Source organism: Kwoniella dendrophila, chromosome 11 (genome assembly GCF_036810415.1).
Source record: "Kwoniella dendrophila CBS 6074 chromosome 11, complete sequence".
NCBI lineage: Eukaryota > Fungi > Basidiomycota > Tremellomycetes > Tremellales > Cryptococcaceae > Kwoniella > Kwoniella dendrophila.
The window spans coordinates 18,751-35,904 of record NC_089486.1 but is presented as its reverse complement, the minus strand read 5'-3'; the positions used below and the strand labels follow the sequence as shown (position 1 = coordinate 35,904).

The 17,154-nt window shown below is 41.2% G+C and overlaps 6 protein-coding genes across 6 annotated transcripts; 5 read left to right on the top strand and 1 right to left on the bottom strand.

The window, feature by feature from the left end:
• Nucleotides 1–13: 13 nt before the first annotated feature.
• L201_007558 (uncharacterized protein) lies at nt 14–2,170 on the top strand (the record flags this gene model as incomplete). The annotated part of the gene is made up of 10 exons (XM_066223264.1): nt 14–297; nt 366–397; nt 467–591; nt 657–820; nt 885–968; nt 1,065–1,241; nt 1,312–1,395; nt 1,460–1,743; nt 1,817–1,919; nt 1,993–2,170. The coding sequence occupies 10 exons, from the start codon at nt 14–16 to the stop codon at nt 2,168–2,170; spliced, it is 1,515 nt and encodes a 504-aa protein (XP_066079361.1).
• A 301-nt stretch (nt 2,171–2,471) lies between these two features.
• Nucleotides 2,472–4,030, bottom strand: L201_007557 (uncharacterized protein; the record flags this gene model as incomplete). The annotated part of the gene is made up of 5 exons (XM_066223263.1): nt 2,472–2,576; nt 2,632–3,392; nt 3,471–3,654; nt 3,725–3,762; nt 3,838–4,030. The coding sequence occupies 5 exons, from the start codon at nt 4,028–4,030 to the stop codon at nt 2,472–2,474; spliced, it is 1,281 nt and encodes a 426-aa protein (XP_066079360.1).
• Nucleotides 4,031–4,998: 968 nt separating this feature from the next.
• L201_007556 (uncharacterized protein) lies at nt 4,999–7,272 on the top strand (the record flags this gene model as incomplete). The annotated part of the gene is made up of 13 exons (XM_066223262.1): nt 4,999–5,038; nt 5,114–5,223; nt 5,284–5,466; nt 5,526–5,547; nt 5,613–5,703; nt 5,761–5,812; nt 5,887–6,558; nt 6,619–6,679; nt 6,731–6,755; nt 6,820–6,875; nt 6,933–7,055; nt 7,138–7,186; nt 7,233–7,272. The coding sequence occupies 13 exons, from the start codon at nt 4,999–5,001 to the stop codon at nt 7,270–7,272; spliced, it is 1,524 nt and encodes a 507-aa protein (XP_066079359.1).
• Nucleotides 7,273–7,586: 314 nt separating this feature from the next.
• L201_007555 (uncharacterized protein) lies at nt 7,587–9,871 on the top strand (the record flags this gene model as incomplete). The annotated part of the gene is made up of 11 exons (XM_066223261.1): nt 7,587–7,738; nt 7,796–8,120; nt 8,180–8,434; nt 8,491–8,661; nt 8,720–8,785; nt 8,844–8,999; nt 9,068–9,105; nt 9,180–9,274; nt 9,339–9,521; nt 9,592–9,673; nt 9,730–9,871. The coding sequence occupies 11 exons, from the start codon at nt 7,587–7,589 to the stop codon at nt 9,869–9,871; spliced, it is 1,665 nt and encodes a 554-aa protein (XP_066079358.1).
• Nucleotides 9,872–10,451: 580 nt separating this feature from the next.
• Nucleotides 10,452–12,145, top strand: L201_007554 (uncharacterized protein; the record flags this gene model as incomplete). The annotated part of the gene is made up of 4 exons (XM_066223260.1): nt 10,452–10,796; nt 10,857–11,195; nt 11,256–12,018; nt 12,075–12,145. The coding sequence occupies 4 exons, from the start codon at nt 10,452–10,454 to the stop codon at nt 12,143–12,145; spliced, it is 1,518 nt and encodes a 505-aa protein (XP_066079357.1).
• A 432-nt stretch (nt 12,146–12,577) lies between these two features.
• L201_007553 (uncharacterized protein) lies at nt 12,578–16,649 on the top strand (the record flags this gene model as incomplete). Its single annotated transcript, XM_066223259.1, has 6 exons — nt 12,578–15,015; nt 15,099–15,275; nt 15,318–15,822; nt 15,876–16,074; nt 16,131–16,411; nt 16,494–16,649. The coding sequence occupies 6 exons, from the start codon at nt 12,578–12,580 to the stop codon at nt 16,647–16,649; spliced, it is 3,756 nt and encodes a 1,251-aa protein (XP_066079356.1).
• Nucleotides 16,650–17,154: the final 505 nt, after the last annotated feature.

The following is a 17,154-nucleotide window of genomic DNA, read 5'->3' as shown; positions in this document are numbered from 1 at the left end:
TTCTTTCTTCAAGATGTCACAGTTCGACGCAGCACCACCAAATACATATGCAGGAGGTAAAGATGATAATCTCAGAATAACCAATAATGGTTTACCTGATGGAAACAATGACGCAGAAGGTGAATTCGACATGATTGCTTATAAGAGAGATACACCAAAATGGAAAAGGATTAAAGATCATTCTTTGACACAAATGATACTGTTGAGTATTCAAGCTTTTTGTGGTCCTGCAATGGCAGATGCTATAGCTGGTTTAGGTGGTGGTGGTTTAGCTACTCCAACAACTAACAATATCGCGTGAGTATTAACTGTAATAGTATTGTTTGCATGAAGAAAGAGACTAATGGGCTGGATCGAAATGACAGAAACGCTGTATCCTATGCTGCTTTGGCTGGAGGTAAGTTATCGTTCTTGCTCGTTTCACAGTTTGGTAAAATACTATTGCTGATTCGTTATCACTCGATAGTGTGTTTCTTTGGTGGTCCACTTGTCAATAAATTAGGTACAAAATGGGCTTTACTTATTGGCGCTTTAACATTCCCTTTAAGAGGTGCTTCTTTTTACACAAATAGTAAATTCGGTAATCAATGGGTGAGTAAAATGACTTATCATCATCTTTTATTCTTCAATTTTAACTCACAGAAACATTTTCACAGTTCCTTATCGTCGGTTCATTCTTGGAAGGTTTCGGTACTGGTGCTTGGTATGTAGCAGAATCAGGAACGATCATGTCTATTGCACCATCTGGAGCAAGAGGAAAATATTTGGCTCTTTGGATTGTATCGAGAAACTTGGGTCAATTGATTGGAGGTGCTATCAAGTAAGTTTCTGATGTTTTTAGGGCAAGAAAGAAAATAAAATCCATACTGACTATCGTAATATAGCTTATCCAAAAATCACATTGCCGGTGAAGAAGGTGGTGTAACTCCAGATACCTATATCATCTTTTTGATTATTGAGTGTATCGCGTGAGTTATATCTTCCTGTAATTCAACATACACCTCTCTGTATCTCGACATAGTGGATGGTATGATGATACTAAATCGCTCTTCAACTCTTTTTAGTATTCCCTTCGCCCTTCTTATCTCACCATTAAGTCATGTTGTCAGAGGTGATGGTACTAGAATCCGGGTCACAGAAAAGGTTGGAACAGCTCAAGAATTTAGATTGATAAAGAAAACTTGGTCATCTAAACTTATCTTGTTATCTGCTCTTTGGGCTTTCTGGTCATTCTTCTACGGGTAAGTTTTAGTTTATTCTAGTGAACGATTATGAAATACCTGAATAGACAGACTGACATTTCCTATATAGTGGTTCATGGTCAACCTACTTAGGTCTTTACTTCTCTGTACGAGCTAGAGCTTTATCATCACTTATCTCTCCATTCTTCTGCATGTGAGTCAACAATCCTCACGGGAACCCCAAAGTCTATTTACTGACTTAATCTCTTGGTGTGTAGTGTCGGTTGTTTCGGACTTGGTTTCATTCTTGATATCAAATCGTTAAGTCAAAAAAGAAGAGCTCAACTTGGTCTGCTCGTCGTCGTTATTACCAATGTAGCCACTTACATTTGGTCAATTGTTATGCAAGTCAAGTTCAACAAGAATGATCCAGGAGCTATCGATTGGAACGACTCAAGATATGCTGTTTCGTTCTTACCATACTTCTTCATCCAAACAACCGGTCCTTTGTCACAATCGTATATGTATTGGTTATTGTCTTCCTTCGCCACCGATGCCCAATGTAAGTTGTTTCTCTTTTCCGTCATTATATCGATTGAACAACTCAAGCTGATCAACCTTTTGGGATGACATAGCAAACGTAAGAAATGGTGCTGCGTTTAGATGTATGGAAGCTATAGGTCAAGCCGTAGCATATGGTATGAATAGTAAAACTGGTGAAAGTCCTCTTGTCGGATTGCAAGTATCTTGTTTTAGTGATGTTTCTTATTGAATAAAAAACTGCACTGCTGACTATTTGATAAATTATCAGCTGTGTGACTTTCGGACTCTTAGTTCTTGCTCTTCCACCTTTCACCATGCTTGTCAACTCTACTCCAGATCAAATTCCCGCAGATGTCATTGCGGACGAAGAAGCTGCTCAACATAGACTTGAACATGCTCATGAAAAGAAGGATGATCCTACTCAAATAACCTTGCAAGATGCTTAGGGCGTTAAGCTCATTTACATACACTCTGCTATCGCATACATTCTGATGTAATCGATGTAGATTTTACTCATCTAAATATTCTTAATCTTTTGTTTTGCTTTGTTACGCGAATCTACCCCTTCGATTGTCATATTAATCTATCTATCCGTATCTGTAGTCATTATTTTGTCATTAATCTATTCTTTCTTTTGTAGTCAGTGATCAGGTAATGCATTCTTTGGTATACTATAAGAGGATCACATGTGACATTCCCCCATGTTACCTTTCGTATGAGAGTAAGAACAACATCGCGAGAACATCTTTATTCAGGTTTGCTCAGACCAGCATACACTGCTCTTTCGTACTCCACATAGGAAGCGTACCAAGGATCAGGCGAAGGGGATAACAGTTGTGTACCACAAATAGCCTACATTATTGATCAGCACGACTACCCATACCACCTTACCGAACAGGTTACTCACTGCTATATTAGTTGTAGGATCGATCCAAAATTGGGTCTTAGCTGCACCTGACCAACAACCACTACCAGCTTTTCTACCACCTGTAAAGTCTTCTAAAGTCAACAAAAATCCGACCGAGTGATTTATGTTGTTGACAGTAGGTTCAGGATGAATATATTGAGGTTTTGAAACCATAGCTAAGATATTATCTACACCATCGTATCCTTCCCCTTTTGGTATAGATGGAGTAAAGAGTTCTTTCCATGATTCAGGTGAAATTAAAGGTTTTTCGTTTTGTCCAAGATATTGTTTGTTAAATGGATTACATCTTAATAAGTGTCTTAAAAAAGTCAAATAATCTTTTTGTGTACCGTACAAACCACCACCTCCTGATAGCAATTCTTTTGGAACTTGATTTTCATCTGTAGGTCTACCCATACCAAAACCGTTAGGAATGATTTGTGGATTACCCTGTTGATCTCTATAACAGATTGACATTTTTTCCTTTTTGATTAATTCGGTAGGATAAAACGTTAAAGTTTTGATTCCACAAGGTTCAAACAAATTCTTCTTAAAGTATTCTTCTAGATCTAATTTGGAGACTCTTTCAACTAATTTACCAACCCAATCTATTGATGTACTGTATTGCCATGATTTTCCAGGATGATATATGAATGGTGTGATTAATGATTTAACTGTTGCTTTTGGATCAAATAATCCTGGACTTGGGTTTTGCTCATGCCATTTTGATAAAACGTTAGGCGCAAACATGTAGGTGAAACCTATAAGGAAATCAGTAAGACCTTATTTTGGTAGCCTGCTCGCTCGTCAGGGTCGAAGGAAAAGGAAGTCGCACTTACCAGCAGAATGGGACATAAGCATTCTCAAAGTAACTTTGTTTGTAGGTTTCTCCAATATAGGTTTATCATTCTCGTCATATCCTTTCAATACTTCTAATTCATCTATTTCAGGTAAAAATTTCTTGATATCATCCGTACTATCCAAAGAAACTAATTTTTGATCTACTAACTGTAAAGCGGCAATCTACCCATTGTAACCATGATATATTAGCATTCAACACGATGAGGGGCAGGGCACATTGTCTTCAACGTACACATGTTATAAGTTTAGTTTGGGAAAAGCATTCAGTAGCTGAAACATATAATATTTCAATCAGTCAGGACAATCTTACTACCTTACAGACCCATCCAAACGGATGATACATACTGGTATCTGATGTGATTTGACCAGAAGATTCATCTCCAAATATCTTATCTCCTTGTTGATTAAAGTATATTTCTTCTTTGGGATTGGTTACACCGTAAAATATCCCTGGTACGTGTTTTCTAGCTACTGTCTCTTTCAGCAACTTATCGAGAGATTCTTTCCCAGATGTACTAATTGTTGGTAGAGCGGTCATGTTGGGTGATGAGCTGTGTATGATGGGTGACTAATTAGGTATGTTGTTATACTATCACAATTGTGAAGACTAAGAATAAGAATGAAATCGAGATCACCGAAAGGTTGTTTATGAATGATGTGATAGATAGATAGAAAGTATCCGGCGCCGATCGGTGAGGGTGATCATCTTCTCCGGCCCGGACATATGTTGTCACCATGGAGAGATACCAAAAAGAACATTCAGCCTCATATTACCTTAGTGGATACTTTGTGAATACACATTCCGTCCGACAAGGCATATATCAGCCTGACAGATATATTGGATTGTATCCTGGTCTGAATGAAACTCCTTCTTGCTTAACAGAGACAAATAGCAAAAACCTCAGCACCCGGGATTCCCAAGTGGGTGCCCCGCCACCTTGGTATTGACTGAGCGACAGGTGACTCAAACCGCTCCGAGCAGACGTGACGCAGTGCTTCATACCTTCTACCGCCGTAAATGAAGACGTGTGAGAAGTGATCAGTCTATATACGATTACATGTTTATTTTGACAAATACCGTAGGTTAATTCGGAATATCAACTATATATATTAACGTGAAATATGGTGAAATATGGTGACAATTGGAATCATCGGATACGACCGAAGGATATAACCGAGGATACCACAACCAAACTGTACTCGTAACACTTTTCTTGGAATCGACTCATATATCATATTCTTGAATCTTAACTCGTGAGCGATAGCTCTGGGGTATGCACGATCATCCCGAGATTCGCTCAGGGTAGTTCCGGGAATTAGAAGAAGAACAAGCTTAAATTTGACTCAATAATACGTTTCTCAAAATTAGAAAACTGTCTTTGACGGAAACTCATAACGAGTCTTATGAAAAATCAACTGAAACTTTGATTCTCTCGGAGAAGCACAAACCACAGATGATATAACGATAGCTCAACTCCTTGTCAACGTTGTACTCTGTCAAGCATAATGTCAGAGTCTGTCTCAGCAGGTGTGATCATCTACAAGGGTATGTATTGCGAATCCACGATTGCAGAAGCAGGACTGAGTATATACTGACGCATTATTCGTATACTGTTCATAGCTTTCATGCCTACATTCATGATGTTCATGGTAATAGTGATTGGCTTTCTAGCTGCAAAGCGAGACATCCTAACACCTGCTGGTGCAAAAGTGCTTGGATCCATAATGGTAGTGAGTAAAACCCACATCAAAACTGTTTTTATCATGCAAGATTACTAACTCTTGATACAGGGAATAACGATGCCTGCATTAGTATTTTCTTCAATGGTATCTGCGTTCACCCCAGAGAACGTTAAAGCAATTGGACCATTGTTATTAGCAGCATTCATGTTTCAGATGTTGGGGGTATTGCTAGCTTGGATAACAAGAGAAATATTTTATGTACCAACGGATTTTAGATGGGGTATACTTGTGGTGAGTGTCAATTTGTTGATTTCAGAATCGAGAAATGGCTTGAACCTGACGTGTCATAGTGTGGGATCTGTTCCAATTGGGGTAAGCAAGCCATTTGATAGTTGTTTGTTATAGCGAGAAACCGCAGTAACGTCTTATGATTGTAGGATATGGGCCTACTGCGATCCTCCAAGCAATAGCGACTTCAGCTCCTTTTGATCCAGAAGTAGATGTAGATTTAGGGGTAGCATATTTATCGTAAGTTTTTATCCCTCTAGCTTCTGAGATCCACATTGACTGAGAAATGTAGTTCAGCATCTTTGCAGCGTATATGCAAACTACGTTCTGGGGCTTAGGTGTAAATAAAGTGAGTACGATAAAACCTCTACAGCTTACATAGTAGAAATTTACCTTGTTGACAACTCTATCATACCCCTATAGCTGTGCGGATGGGACTACCGAGAGGATAGAAGATCTGTCAAAGCTCCTTTATTAAGGCGGCAGCTTAAATCGATCAAAAACTTGATTCTGCATAAAGATGGAAAAGATAAAGCATCGACGATACAAGTGGATCCGGAATTTCAAGCTACGTTGGAGTTCGAAACCATCCAAGACAAAGGGACAGGTACACCTTTCACGCAAGTAGATATCGAACCTTTCATTCCTAGTACAACAGCAGGCTCATCTCACACTGTGATACCTATACACCAAATCGCGAATAGTGGTTCAGGTCAATATTCAGCTTCAGTACACAAACGGTCAGTATTAGATAACGATAGAACAAATCCTGTTCAGCCGGACAACCAGCCATCATTAGGTGTTGATACACAGCGTGACAAAACAAGTTCCAAACCAATATGGAAACGTATGATATTGATTATTGTGAATCAGCCAAACGTCACCAAAGCTATTATTCTCAGTATACCCTTAGCGACGATACAACCGTTAAAAGCATTATTCGTTGCAACTTCCGGATGGTCTGGAGGTAGAATGCCAAATGCACCAGATGGAAATCCACCTTTACATATCATCATTCAGATAACGGCTTATTTAGGTGCAATGGCTGTCCCGGGTGCTTTGTTATGCCTTGGAGCGAGTTTTGCAAGATTAAAAGTCAGTCAATCTGTGGTGTCTTTCTCTTCTTTGGTCCCATACTGATATGCGATTTGATAGATGCCGAAAAACCTGCATGATTTACCGTATGGAGCTATTATCAGCCTGACGGTTTCTAAGAGTGAGTTTGCCCAGCATCTGCACTGAATCTTATGCTGATATTCTAAGCTAGTGATAATAGTACCTGTTTTTGCCATGTATGTGATTCACCCGGAAATAATATATTTAAGGCATCATTACTGACTATAACACGTTTCACAGCTTCGTCATACAGGCCATGAGAGATAAAACTTCGCTATTCCCTCGCGAAGATAAGAGTGAGCAATATTCATTGCGATATATATATGGTAGATGTAAGCTAAAAGAATTTGTAGTCCGGACATTTGCAACCCTGTTAGTGTCGGGATCACCTTCACAGGTGATACAGGTCGTTGTGACGCAATCCTACAATCCCGATGGAACAGCTGAGACGTTATCGAGTTTTCTGATTGTACAGTGTAAGTCCAATGTTTGTCAATTCCAAATTTAATACTCCATAACAACTTGAGATTTGAGCTGAACATCTTGGATTCCTGATAGACTCGTTAACCCTTATTTTATCAACACAAGTGACATTTTCATGGTTTCAGTGAGAACGATATTGATATCGAGATTCTTGCAAACTGATCAATCAGTGCGCTCGCCGCTATAGCATTGTATATAGTAGAAAAATAGATAGTAGACCAAATAAGATGCATGCATAGTATGACTACGCACATTCGAATAGCTCGTATCGACGCTATTGCCATCCGCAAATACGTGCAAGAAAGTTCGGGGAATTCTTATCGCGCAAATCCGAGATTTTGGTTATCACCAAATCGCACGCAATCTAATCTATTCTTGGGATAGAAGGCTAAACCTCGTATTGACAATTAAAAAGGGTATTATTTCGTCATGATTATCTCCTATCGTAGCTTGGTATATATACTCAAGTAGTTAGAAGGTCAGGATGCATAGGATGTGTGATCTCGATCACTGTTGGAATCAGCATGTTGTCTGCAATTCTCGCCACTGGTTTGACCGTTCTACTTACAAGTACATGTTTAGCTCACCGAATACCATTTAATGCACCCACTGATTCGGCTCAGTATGAATTTGAGTGGCCAATAAAGGATGTAGCCATCATAGGAGCCGGTGTATCGTGAGTGTGTTGGCTGTTGTTATGTAAGTCCGGCTAAAATAATTGATAATTTTGCAGTGGGCTTTTAGCATATCGCTCTTTGAGTGAAAAAGACCATTTCAAAAACATTAGGATATTTGAAAGGGACGAGAAACCAGGAGGGAACTGGCACTATACAGATGAAATAGCAAGATCAATTCCAATCGAGATAGGCGAAACTTCAGATTGGTGGAAAGCGGATTATGTACCCGAAATACCAGAGAAACTACCTTTTTGTCGTACGTATAAAGTAGAATCAAACGGGACTCGCAAAGAAGATTTAGAAAAGAAGAGGATTCAGCATAGACAGCCGAAACCAATTTGGAAAACTCTAAGAGCCAATACACCGGCACCTCAACAACAGGTAGGTCTACATTTACTGTTTTAATCTGTGATGACTAATTTAGATATTATTTGTGGTAGGTACCAGGATTTACATGGCCACCAGGTGTGGAATGGGCATCTCATCATTCAAAAGTACAAAGATATCTGCGATCTTTCGCTTCTTGGCTGGGTATAAATAACGGTGATGATAACCCTGATGTATCATACAATACAAGAGTTGAGCTAGTCAGCAAAAGATTGGACAAAAGCCGCAAACAAATTGGATGGTCGTTGTTGTTGCGAAAATTCGTTGAGAATGAAGATGGGAGTTATCGAGAGGCTTATTGGGAAGAAGTAAATATGTGTCCACATAAAACAGTCATACTTGATACCTACTGATATGATTGTAGAACTTCGACGCTGTAGTTGTCGCTGCCGGAAGATTTAATATCCCTCATATACCAGCTATACCTGGACTAGTCGAATGGCAAAAGAGATTTCCCGAGCAGATTATTCATTCAAGACAATACAGATTTGGATCAACCACCAAAGGCAAGAACGTTATCGTTGTTGGAGCCTCAGTAAGTATCTCAATGCAAGAGCATTTTGACTGGTGTTAATCAGCTTTTTTCATGACAGGCCAGTGCCACTGGAATATCGCTAGATATCAATGCTTTTGCCAGTACTAGTTATCTGAGTATTAGGGTCAGTACGGATGGACAATTCCCTGTAACCCCTTGGACAAAGCTAATACCATACACAGGAAGACAGCAATGATCCCAGAGCACCCGTAAGAAGGCAAACCCACCTTAATCAAGTACCGCCAAATACCACGATTATTGGGGAAATCAAGAGGTTCCGTTCCATCCCAGCGGGGGAGGACATTAGCAAAGGTGAAATAGAGCTACTAAATGGGACAGTAAGTCACCTCCAGAGTTCAAGAGGGAATAAGGGATAGGTACTAATTGAGATTATGTATTTTATCAGATTATTACCGGAATTGACCAATTGGTCTTCGGCACTGGGTTCAGATATGCTTTTCCATTCCTACCTCAATACCATAATTCGTCAGCATCAAGTGATCTGTGCCTGTCGATAGTCAAGAACAGCCAATAGTAACGGATGGTACACATGTGAGGTCGTTGTATCTGGATGTATTCTATATCGATCAACCAACATTGGCTTTTCAAGGTCGTAAGTTATGAATCTGCAGGGTATCTCGCCGGAATCTGAGCTAAATAATCGATATTTTCTGCAGAAAACGTTGGTATTCAAACCTTTAGTTATGGTAAATACACATCCGAAGCTATAGCAAGAGTATGGAGCGGTCAAGCGCATTTACCTCATAAACAAGCATTATGGCGTCATTTTTGGAATACAGTTGAAGAGAGAGGTGGTCTGAAAAAAGGTTTTCAATGGTTACAGAATCAAGCTGAAGCGAGTAAGTCGTCTCAACCAACAACGGTAGCTATAACGAATGACCTTGATGTTATGCATCATCACTCGTAAAGGGTATCTACGACATTTCGTATCCTGGCTTAATTCCGAAGCTGTTACAACTGGTGCTAAATTACTGGATCTTCCTCCTGATGTGTAAGTCATTTTCACGTCATATATAGATCTTCTATTAGCTAATTCAAGTCAAATAGATCCGAACAAATGGATTTATGGATGAAAGCTAGAGCTGCGGGAGTGACTGTTGATCCAAATGGAAGAAATGATTTTTGGGGCGATTCACTTGGTATCAACCAGGAAATTGAATGGAAAAAAGCCGTGTTAGATGATTGGTAGTTGTATTTGAGATACTGAAACAGGGTTCTAAGTAATTGTGATGTGTAATGAGTGGGAATATGCATAACTATGCTCATGTGCAAGCAATATTGTTGAACAGATCTATGAACAAGCGCTCTCAAATTGCAGCAATCGGAAATACCCTTAAATACCTTAAGCTTGTTCCTTACAGTATTCCGTGTCAAGTTTTCATCGCATTTCTTTTGTTTCGATATCATCTCACCGAATACACAGCTAACCTGAACACAGCTTAACAGGAAATATCACCTCTAATTCATGCTTTGATCCATGAGAACAGGAACTCAGAACCTACCTTCGCCATGCATGTGGACCCGTGGTACATGTGCGTCGGTCTTTATGATGGAAATTTAGATTAAGGGATTTGTTTGGTTGGACATCAAAGCATTCAACAATGAGGTTTCATATGTTATGGCATGTATAAGGTACTGAAGTCTACCAGAAAAATCTATGTCCACTACACTAAATATATATTCGCGTATCATATCATGAAATTGATCTTTCTTCTATCATTTCGACCTGTCTTTGTCTTTTCCAAGTCAAGAACCAACTACTCTTCAAGATGCACATCGCAATAGTTGGAGCGGGTTATGCAGGCTTAGCAACAGCCTCAACACTCATAGCTTTTGGCCATTCGGTTATCATTTTCGAATCGTCTCCCGATGTAGGTGGTGTATGGTCAAAGACAAATCATTATCCAGGATTGAAATCGCAAAATGACAAAGGTTCATACTGTTTTTCGACTTTATCTATGCCAAAATCTTATCCCACCCATCCTACAGGTGAACAGATTCAAGCTTATTTAGAATCATATGTGAAGGCTCAAGGGTTAGATAAAGAAGGCAGATTAAGATTGAATACAAAAGTGGTAAAAGCTGAGAAGAAGAACAATGGTTGGATTTTACACGTAAGCTCACAATCTCTCTTCTATCAGATATTCCTATGTTTAAATACTGTCCAATCCCAGGTCAGCACAGATTCTCAGCCAGAAGAATCCCTTTCATTCGACTACCTCATCTGCTCTACAGGTATCTTCAATCAACCAAATATCCCTTCATTTAATGGTGCCAACGAATTCACTTCTTCAGGAGGTACCATTGTTCACACATCCAACTTTCATAAACTTTTCGCAATCGAAGATAAGAATGTGATCGTTGTTGGATTTGGGAAATCAGCGTGTGATACAGCTGTTGCAGCATCCTCCACTGCTAAATCAGTCACTTTGGCAGCTAGAGATGTTATATGGAAACTTCCTACCTATGTTGGTGGAACAGTACATTACGGATATTTGCTATTAACAAGATTTGTGAGTTGAGCGTAGTCATCTCTGCTAGAAGACGTTTTGCTAAACAATCTACTACAACAGGGCGAAGCATTATTTCCATACATCCGACCTTGGAGATCTCAGACGTTCCTCAATCACGGATTGGGTAGACCAATTCGTGCAGCTATCATTAGCACAGTATCTGCAGTCATATCCACACAACTGAAACTCAATAAATTTGGCCTATATCCCGACAAACCGTTTGACACTATCGCTCGTTCAAGTGTATCTCTTGCTTCTCAAGGTTTCGTGACAGCAGTCGATTCAGGTAGACTCAAAGTAGAGCGCGGTCTGACCATAGATTCCCTATCATCAAATAAAGCTACTTTGTCAAATGGAAAAGAGATAGAAGCAGATGTTATCGTTTGTGGTACAGGTTGGACGAATCATGTCCCTTCTTTCCTTCCAACGGAGTATACCACCAAATTGCTCAACAAAGACGGAGATTGGGTGTTATATCGACACACTCTCCCAATCGATATACCAGACTTAGCTTTTGTCGGATTCAACTCTTCCATCTTCTGTCCTCTTACAGCTGAAATGACATCTATTTGGTTGGCGGCAAGTTTAGAAAATGATATAAGTAGACCACTCGTTCGAATACCTCCTCAACAAGCACAGAGAAAACTTGCGGAAGAAGAAGTCGCTTGGCATAGAAAGCGAACCGATGGTCATTATGCTAATGGCACAAGTATTGTTCCTTTCTCAATGTCAAACATTGATGAAATGTTAGAAGATTTAGGTTCTAAGATCGGTTGGTTTAGTTATATGAGAGAATGGCTATTGCCCGTTTCCCCTTTAGCTTGTAGTGTCACATCCTTGGATTTCACTTAGCAATAGACCTGATGTATTGCTACATAGATCGAAATATCTTACCAAGTGTTCTGAAACGAAGAGATACCTTACGGGTACAGCAAAAGAAGGTCGCTTAACGGTAGTCGGGTTGTAACCGGTAATTCTGAATGCTGACTGATTATTCACTATTGATGCATGTATACATGTTGACTATATGTGGATATCCTGGTCAATGGTTGCACGTACTCATCGATATAGCACGTATGTATAGACAGATGAAGCAGGAGTATGCAAATTGATATTTATGAGTTGACAGCAAGGTGAAACAGATATAACGATCAGGTAGTGAAGGATGATGACGTTAATGAACGCGCAATATTGAATTTCACTCAAAGCGAGCCGCAACCTTGAATTCTTGTTCGCTTTTCCTTCTTTACCTCTGTATTCAGACCTTTTGCATTAAACGTATATATCATTTCCAAACAACTCTAGTGATCTCAGCCAGTTCTTCAATCAAACCATTTGTCTAAAGATGGCTTAAGTCAACTTCACCTTTATGCATGATCAACATGTCTACACGATCCAGAAAATCATCCGTCAATTCACGTCGAGCTCCAGCTTCTTTGCGAATTCCATCAATCACTCGTCGAGCTTCCAACACACAGCTTTCATTCGTGCTTGCACAGGGCGATTCAATAAAATCAGATGCATTGAGTGAAACTCATTTATCGAAGCAGTTAGATGGGGATTCAGGAGGAAGGCAGATGGGAATGAGAAGTAGGGGATCTAGTTCAGCAACTATCCGAACTGTTAGAACCGCATCTGGATTGAAAAGTCCTATAGAGTCGGATGATCACAGTGTATTGGAAGAAGATGAGAATCAAGGTGAATCATCAGCATCAACAAACATAAATAGAAATAGAATTCAAGATTCACCTGAACCTATAGCTGGTCCTTCGTCTCAACCAATCAACAATTCTTCATCCCCTCAAAGAGATCCTTCTCCTACTCCTACAATCAATAAACGTACTCTTAATCCGAAACAATCATCATCATGGCTGCGATGGAACTCATCGACACCATCTTTTCCAAAATCACCTTCGGTCAATAAAGGCAAAGGTAAAGAAACGGAAGCTCTGGATGATGCAGATCAGGCAGGTGAGCCTGTTATCAATCCGACTGATCAATTACAATTCCCTTCAACAGCTACTTCATCACCGATCCCCATGAAAACGTCACCTCCACCGTCAACTTTGGACCTTCAGTCTGGAAATGGTCCACCGCCTATCGAGCCCCTCTCTCAAGCTGCACCCACTTTTCCAACATCCGCCGCAGATAAGCAAGAATCGAAAACCGCAATCAATACAGCAACAAAATCTCGCGGGTGGTGGGGACGATCCACACCGAAACCTCCTTCTGTCAAAGAGACATTGAGCATTAATGCCAATACCACTGATCACTCTGCCGCTACAACAGATATTAAGAATCCTAGTCCCGCATTAGATTCTGCACCCTCCAAAATCCAAATGTCAGCTGCCGATCCTGCTATAACCGCTGCTCAAACTACTTCTTCCTTACCGTCACAGACACCTATAACAGTCTCTTCAAACTCTTTTCATCCTCCATACGAACGAGATACGCCAGCTGAATCTGTAGCAGTGGATAGTAAAGTAGTTCCGCCGGTCAACGTAGGATGGAAAGGTTATTTAGGCTGGGGTATCGATAGAAAAGACGTCATGCAGCAACTAGCGCAACCAGCGCATTCAGATGATCCTTCTCAACAAATCCTATCAATTAATCAGTCAGACTCGTCGTCAATCATCGAAGCTCATTCGAGAGAAACGACCAACGCATCTATGCAATCATCCCATCCATCGATATCAACTGATAGCGCCAATAATGTGCTTCCTGCCGAGAACCCGTCAACATCAATCCCTCCTTCAGCTGATGTAGAGCAACCCAACGTGCATTCTGCTGCCCAGCCATGGTCATCCTATCTATATTCCTTTGTCGTTCCACCGCCTCGTCAGCAACCTCCTATACCAATCAGTAATAGCACTGAGTATCATCAAGTAGAACCTAGTGATCCTACGGAAGACCAAAAACCAGTTCACACCGAGCCTCCACCAGATCTTAGTATACGTGAAGCAACTTCAGTACCAAAACCTCAGCCAGAAACTCTTCAACCACCCTCGTCTACCGCTTCGACCGAAAGGAACCCCGATAGAAGACCTTCGACTACTGGCTGGCTGAGCTACCTAGCCTTTAGAGTCAACCAAAAGAACATTACCGGTAGCTCAATCAATACACAAGGATCAAATACGAAGGCTTCCGATGAGGAAGTGATGGACTTTTCAGCCGATCCAGATTTCCCATCATCCACTCCGTCCCAGTCGTTAGCACCTTCACAGTCGGCAAAAGGCAGAGAGGTAAGGGTTGACGAAGAATCGACAAAAACGGTAACCCCTAAACCATCCCAGAATCTTGATGTGAGAAAGAAAAGATTGTCAAATGCATCATTACTATCCAACGGTAGTCTGAGTCCAGCGCAAGTATCTCCCAAAACCAGGTCATCCCTTGATGGTGCCAGACCCAGCTCGAGTCAACAAGCTAGCTCATCACTTCCACCTCCTCCACACGCGCCTGCAGTGCAACCCAACCTCGTCATTCCGACCTTTACCGATACCTTCGACCGTCCACCCAGATCTTTTCTACCGCCGCAGCCGCCCGAACCCCCCGTTGAAGCCGCCAAAGGGCTTACCGCTGCCACGACTGGATTAGCTTGGAAAGCACTTGGTGCTGTAGGTAACTACGTATATGGTGGATCAGATCTTGCACAGAGGATCACACCGGACACTTTGGCAGAAGACGAGAAGGAGATTCGAAGCCGGAAGGAAGGTAGCAACGTGGGGAACGATTTACCTCGGCGAATTGGACTGGGTAGCGGAACTCCTGATGATGGATGGAGACAGGTTAAAAGAGTTGTCGTTGTTGGTGTTCATGGATGGTAAGCATGTTTTAGTGCTTGCGATCATTTTAAGTAATAATTCAGCCGATGATCTTGCTAATAATTCCGTCTATCATCTCCAGGTTTCCAGCAAAAATGCTGAATAGCGTAATTGGTGAACCAACTGGTACATCGGTCAAATTTGCCAATATGATGGGTCAAGCGGTTCAGCAATTCTTTCAGGAGAAAGGTGTAGATGATATCAGGTTAACATTGATGCCACTGGAAGGTGAAGGGACTATCGAATCGAGAGTAGACAGGTGAGTTGCATATCTATCGAACACGGCTGATATCGTTTTTAGACTATACAAAGCGTATCTTAGTAATCCTGCTTGGATCAACGACTTACGTCGAGCAGACGCTATCTTCTTCGCTGCTCATTCTCAAGGCTGTATCGTCACTACTCACTTGATCTCCCGCATGATTGCTCAAGGCCATATACGTACGCCACTCAATGGCGAGGCCGTTTCACGATGCGAATGGGCCTTTGGACCGATTGGCGTTTTACCACCAGAAGAGCCTAGAAGAGGTAGAAGAAGTCCTGCGCAAATACATGGGTCGGATGGAGGATATCAAAAGGTTGCTATGTTAGCTATGTGTGGGGTTCATCTTGGTCCGCTATATTCTATCAGTACTTCTACGGTCATCCAGCCTTATTTGCAATGGTTTGAGAATGCTGCAGCTAGAGAATTGTTCGAATTTCAAGATTCAACCTCGGCTGTCAGTGTAGCGTATCAGAAAGCGTTATCGATGGTTCTGGAAAATGAGGTCAGGGTGGTACTTTTAGCTTCCTTAAATGACCAAGTGGTAAGTCTGCTCTCTCGCTTGGTCAGGTCTAGCTTACGTTAACCTCATCATAGGTTCCCATATATGGTGCATCATTCAGTACCGCTACCCACCCTCTTCTCCTTCGAGCTTTATATGTAGACGGCGCCTCTTATACCCAATCCGACTTTATGACCAACCTTTTATGTTTTGCATTTATGCTTAGAAATGCTGGAATAGATGATCAGCGGTTGGTAGAGCATCTAAGTGAAGCTACAGCTGGGAGTTTGACAGGTGAGTATTTGTCATTCATGTAGTCGATAACCTCACTGGTTGATATGTTATTCAAGGTGTCGGACACTCCACACCATACGAAGAACTATCATGTTATTCAATTGCTGTGCAGTACCTATTCCACGCTGGTTCAGCTCGTCAACCCATGACACCTCTCGAAATCGAGCCTTTCTCAGCTAGAGACGCTAAGAACGACTTTGAACTACCTTGGATTATGCGAGCGTTGGTGGATTCGCCAGAAGTGAAAGACTTATTTCCGGGAGAATTGAAGGATCTGAAGGAAGGTGTACTCCATTGGAGACCAAATACAAAGGTATTGAAGGAAATCAAGAAGAGGGTGAGTCAATACCTCTCAATTGGTGGCGATTACAGATCCCATAGATGTCAAATTTTCAGCTGACATGAAGAAATCGTCATAGCTCGAACCTATGGCAGGGCGACAATCCCGTCTGCGCACGCTACATGCATCTCCTTCTACTGCTTCTCTAGCATCTAATGGTGATCATGGCTTGGGCGTTAGTCCCGGAGCCAACAAAGCTTTAGCATCAGGTAAGGCTCTCAAGAGTCGTCTTTGAGTGAGGCGCGGTCTTTCGGCGTTACAATGTATCTTATAGCTGAAACTACATTCCAACAATAGGTTTACGAAAGGATTGGTAATCGACTCCCTTGTCATGCTGTCTCGAAACGTTTTTAATGTATTACGACATTTTTTTTGTTGTATAGAATCATCATGCACCATGTTGGACGATATACAAACGGTTAATTCTTGTGCCGAGTCCGATAAGTCCTTCGGGGAGTGATGCTGGCTGTCAAAGTCCGCAAGATTGGTCTCTAAACAGAATACTCGTATCTTACTTTTTAAGTATAATCACAACTCATCTGCTTACCGCTTACAGCGCACTCATCTGAAATCACCGAGATTAACACCATAAATCGTATTTAACGGCATTGTTCATAGTGATCGAATTTAATCGCCTATCGGTCCGCTATCGGACCGCCAAGAGCTGGAGCTATAAATAACCTATTTAAAGCTAAATTAATTACAGGAATGCTGCGACATGAACGTAAGAAGCATTGACA